General features: G+C 44.7%; 1 protein-coding gene across 1 annotated transcript; it reads right to left on the bottom strand.

The window, feature by feature from the left end:
• Window positions 1-650: 650 nt before the first annotated feature.
• Window positions 651-5,141, bottom strand: LOC129838673 (guanylyl cyclase-activating protein 1-like). Its single transcript, XM_055905802.1, has 4 exons — window positions 4,944-5,141; window positions 1,075-1,224; window positions 888-981; window positions 651-778 (listed from the first exon to the last, which is right to left on the bottom strand). Exons 1-4 carry the CDS (start codon window positions 5,139-5,141, stop codon window positions 651-653), a joined length of 570 nt encoding a protein of 189 aa, XP_055761777.1.
• Window positions 5,142-5,656: the final 515 nt, after the last annotated feature.

Genomic DNA, 5,656 nt, shown 5'->3' on the forward strand with positions numbered 1-5,656 from the left:
GGAGGAAAGTGGGTGAATTATAACTTCCTCCAATAGAACCCGGACCCACAGTCATAGAGAGGAACCACTCAACTGAATAACTGAGTTATGTCCAAAAGAGATTGAGACGTCATTATCGATGTGGTTTGGAAGTGATTATTTCCCTACAGGAATCTGTCTCTGAGGTGGGTGAGGGATTAAAAAAAAAAAAAAAAAAAGTATAATTTTTTTGTCAGGAATGCATAGGTTATAATGGGTAATCACCACCTTGGGTAGTCACCACTCCACTCCCTCCACCCTCCTCTTTATCCTCCACCCTCCTTATGTTATGACCTAGTTGGGTCTCTGGTTCAGCTGACGGTGTGAGAAATCTCTCATCATGTAGACCTCTCTCAGATTTAGATCATGCACAAGCGCACTAACCAGCCAGCAATGGTTGACTGAGTCATTTGTATGCAGGCAAAGGGCATCTTTCATCGTCATTAAACCTCTTGTGAATTCCGACAACAAAGAATGCATTCAAAGCATGGCCCTTCAGCATTGCTAAGATAAAGATTGTCTTTATACAAATCTGGGCTAGATGTTTTGAGGGCTCATGGCTCAGTTCCTATGTGGCCATTCGGCAGCCTATTACAATGGAGAGTGGAGTTGGAGGCGTCTGAGGGCAGACTCTAAACACTGTGCCTCCGATTGTGGATCATGGCGACTATGTGGGTGAGATCCAAGGTCTTCATCATCACTTCCATGAAGTCTTCGTCAGTGTGAGCCCCTGCCACAAACTCCTCCAAAGACAGCTCCCCTGATGGGTAGAAGGTAGAAGACAAGGTCAAGAGATTGTTAGCCTGAAATGGAAAGGGAAGGAACTCGCAACCCTACAAGTCTGTGACAAAAAAGAAGTGGACACTCGCCATCTCCGTTGACATCTATCTTGTCAAACACCCGGTTGGTGAACTCCTCTGCATCAACTTCCTGGTTTTCGTTCCCATTGATTGCACGGATAGCCTGAAGAAGAGAAAAGGAGCGAGTTAGCCTGCATGCCTTTGTGTGTTACAGATTCCATTGCACAGCACTGCCTATCTGGACTGGTCTCTATACCTTTATGATGTTTAGCAGTTCGCTTCGATCAATGCACCCGTTGCCGTCCACATCATACAGCTTAAAGTACCAGCGGAGCTTATGTTCCATTTTACCCCGCATCACCAGACTCAGAGCAGCTACATACTCCAAGAAGTCTATGTAGCCATCCTGTAAAAAGGAAAGAGTGTTAGTTGGAACGTCTCTTTTTACCATCTCAGGTTATCTCAGTCATCTCCTCAAGATGTAGGTGATCATGTTCTGCTTAGTTATCATCCCTGATAATGGATCTTCTATGTATAATCGCTGTGGGATTATCTCCACACTGATCTGTGCCAAGGCCGTGGCAAGACATACAGATGTAGGATCTTAATTTGATCACCCTGTTGCAGGTTAACTTTCCTGCAATGTAGGACATTTTAAAACCTGTAGTGTATTTGTGTTTTAAACATTTCTGACTTGATTTTCTCTTATAGAAAATGTATCAACCCGTTCAAAAAATGTCCATTAATTATAATCCACATAATTCACTTTTCCTGTTGCTATAGGATTATTTTCCTGCTGTAGAAAACTGGCTCACATTAAGATCCTACAAAATTACTTGGCAGCATTAGTGCCCTCTGGGTCAACCCAAATGAGTCGCACTTCCCTCAGCTTTACACTGACACCATCACTTCACTATGCCTGCGTTTACACAGGCAGCACAATTCTGATCTTTTTTTCACTAATTGGTCTCTGACCAATCAGATCAGTTCTGAAAAAGAGCTGATGTGATTGGTCTCTGACCAAATCAACAAAAAAAAAATGGTCACATACAAGTGGTTAGCAGATGTTAATGCGAGTGTAGCGAAATGCTTGTGCTTCTAGTTCTGACCATGCAGTAATATCTAACAAGTAATCTAACAATTTCACAACAACTACCTTATACACACAAGTGTAAAGGAATGCATAAGAATATGTACATATAAATATATGGATGAGTGATGGCAGAACGGCATAGGCAAGATGCAGTAGATGGTATAGAGTACAGTATATACATATTAGATAAGTAATGTAGGGTATGTAAACATTATATATTATATAAAGTGGCATTGTCTAAAGTGACTAGTGATACATTTATTACATCCATTTTTCATTATTAAAGTGGCTAGAGTTGAGTCAGTATGTTGGCAGCGGCCACTAAATGTTAGTGGTGGCTGTTTAACAGTCTGATGGCCTTGAGATAGAAGCTGATTTTCAGTCTCTCGGTCCCAGCTTTGATGCACCTGTACTGACCTCGCCTTCTGGCTGATAGCGGGGTGGACAGGCAGTGGCTCGGGTGGTTGTTGTCCTTGATGATCTTTATGGCCTTCCTGTGACATCGGGTAGTGTAGGTGTCCTGGAGGGCAGGTAGTTTGCCCCCAGTGATGCGTTGTGCAGACCTCACTGTCCTCTGGAGAGCCTTACGGTTGTGGGCGGAGCAGTTGCCATACCAGGCGGTGATACAGCCCGACAGGATGCTCTCGATTGTAAAGGTTTGAGTGTTTTTGGTGACAAGCCAAATTTCTTCAACCTCCTGAGGCCTTCTTCACCACGCTGTCTGTGTGGGTGGACCATTTCAGTTTGTCCGTGATGTGTACGCTGAGGAACTTAAAACTCTCCACCTTCTCCTCTACTGTCCCGTCGATGTGGATAGGGGGGTGCTCTCTCTGCTGTTTCCTGAAGTCCACAATCATCTCCTTTGTTTTGTTGACATTGAGTATGAGGTTATTTTCCTGACACCACACTCCGAGGGCCGTCACCTCCTCCCTGTAGGCCGTCTCATCGTTGTTGGTAATCAAGCCTACCACTGTAGTGTCGTCTGCAGACCTGATGATTGAGTTGGAGATGTGCATGGCCACGCAGTCATGGGTGAACAGGGAGTACAGGAGAGAGCTGAGAACGCACCCTTGTGGGGCCCCAGTGTTGAGGATCAGCGGGGTGGAGATGTTGTTTCCTACCATCACCACCTGGGGGCGTCCCGTCAGAAAGTCCAGGACCTAGTGGCACAGGGCGGGGTCGAGACCCAGGGTCTCGAGCTTAATGACGAGTTTGGTGGGTACTATGGTGTTAAATGCTGAGCTTTAGTCGATGAACAGCACTCTTACATAGATATTCCTCTTGTCCAAATGGGTTAGGAAAGTGTGCAGTGTGATTGCGATTGCGTAGTCTGTGGATCTATTGGGGCGGTAAGCAAATTGGAGTGGGTCTAGAGTGTCAGGTAGGGTGGAGGTGATATGGTCCTTGACTAGTCTCTCAAAGCACTTCATGATGACGGAAGTGAGTGCTACGGGGCGGTAGTCATTTAGCTCAGTTACCTTAGCTTTCTTGGGAACAGGAACAATGGTGGCCCTCTTGAAGCATGTGGGAACAGCAGACTGGGATAAGGATTGATTGAATATGTCCGTAAACACACCAGCCAGGTGGTCTGCGCATGCTCTGAGGACGCGGCTAGGGATGCCGTCTGGGCTGGCAGCCTTGCGAGGGTTAACACGTTTAAATGTTTTACTCACGTTGGCTGCGGTGAAGGAGAGCCCGCAGGTTTTGGTAGCGGGCCGTGTCAGTGGCACTGTATTGTCTTCAAAGTGAGCTAAGAAGCTGTTTAGTTTGTCTGGGCATTGTGGTCCGCGTGACGGGTCTGGTTTAATTTTTGTAGTCTGTGATTGACTGTAGACCCTGCCACATACCTCTCGTGTCTGAGCCGTTGAATTGCGACTCTACAATCAGATCAGCTCTGAAAAAGAGCTGATGTGATTGGTCAAAAAATACCAGTTAGTGGAAAAAAGATCCGAATTGGGCTGCCTGGTTAAACGCAGCCGACGTGCACAATCTAAGATTGTCATACTGCACTTCCTAATCAGCATCCAGGATTCTAACAACCCGTTTTGTAACATAATTACCAGCCTTGTTCACTGCACTGTCCTGAAGATCTGAAAATAGTAGTTAGTCACTTAGTTCTGTCCCCAGGGAATAGTACCATGGTTTCCAACCTCCCCAGCTACACCCGTAAAACTACTAGCTACTGACAAAAATGGGGAAACTCAAAACACATAAAGGTCTAATCTGGCACACAGCTCTTGAAATCTGGACATTCTTTAGGGTTCAATGTGATAAAATGGAGATTCAAGTAATTTCTTTGAAGTGAACATTCAATATTCTGATCAGTGTAACCAACTGTTCACATGCATCATGTTCCGTCAGTAAACTTTCACATAAGTTATCACTAGTGAAAACCAGCTGTCTCTGATGCTGAAATAATTTAATTGATTCTTAAATCAACCAGAATGTACTGGAGATTACAAGAACCTGGTGCTGTCTTTCTAAAGAGAAAAATAGTAGATAAACTCAGACCGCACTCCTTCCGCAGAGATATTGACAACTTGTCTCAAAATAATCCTCATACTTAATCGCATATGAATCCAATCCTAGCCTATTGTAATCAAAGGTGACAGGGTTACTAAATATAGTTGTGTAAATTGAGCCTTAGTACTTGTGAGACGATTACCTTCTTCAAACTCATCTGGAAGACTAGTCAAAACAAAACCCTAGGATTCAAGAGATTCCTTTGTTTAACTGTGGATTCTTGCTGGTTTAAGAGGCACACTTTTGATGTACTTTAGCTTTTAGAAAATGGAGAACTAGGGGTCTTATTGAAGTAGAGGCATGATGGCATTACTATATATTTAGGTGCACTTGTAATTAGTGCATAGATTTTACAATACAGCCAATCATATCCTTATATGTACCTCTGTTGGTAAGATGTCCCCTTCAGCATTTTGAGTGTGCCTGAGGCATTCCTACTTTGACATATAAATGTAAAGCCCATTTTAGCCTATAGCAGCCTCGGTTCAATGAAAGCCGCATAGTCTTACCTTGTTCATATCGAACGTGCGGAACATCTGCTCGATGTAGGCGTTGGCCTCAGCATCCAGTCCCCGGAGCCCAAAGAACTGCTTGAACTCATGCAGGGTGAGCTGACCTGAAGGACACTCTGTCATGAACTTCTTATACCAGAGGTGCTTCTCCACAGCCTGGAGATCTTCCACGGTGGATCCTGTAGAGTTACCCATGTTTGTAGAGTCGACTGACTGTGTTGTGATGGCTGGAGCCTATAGTAGAGTCGAAAGACGGGGTCGACTTAAGAGCCCTATTGGTCTACTGTGAAGCGGAGGGTATTGCTCTTCACAGTCACACAACGATGGGACCTGGGGAGGAGGTGGGCATCGGCCGGGGCTTTTGAGTCAGGTCGGACAGGCCACACCCTGTTGTGTTTTCCTTGTCTCTAATTGGCTGTAACCCAGGAGCAGCAGCTGATAAAGGGCTTAAGGTCCCATTGGAGGAAAGGAGGACTGTACACTGTCCACCAACCATGGGACAGGGACTCTGACTTACACCTTGGTATTCTCCTCCCAAACTGATAAGTACTAATTAAAGGCCCAATGCAGTCAAAACGTGATATATACATATATTTCCACACTGAAGTTGGAATAATACTGTGAAAATGATAATGCCTTTTTAGTGTAAGAGCTGTTTGAAAAGACTGCCTGAAATTTCAGCCTGTTTTGTTGGGATGGAGTTTTGGCCC

The sequence above is a fragment of the Salvelinus fontinalis genome, chromosome 39 (genome assembly GCF_029448725.1).
Source record: "Salvelinus fontinalis isolate EN_2023a chromosome 39, ASM2944872v1, whole genome shotgun sequence".
NCBI classification, from domain to species: Eukaryota; Metazoa; Chordata; class Actinopteri; order Salmoniformes; family Salmonidae; genus Salvelinus; species Salvelinus fontinalis.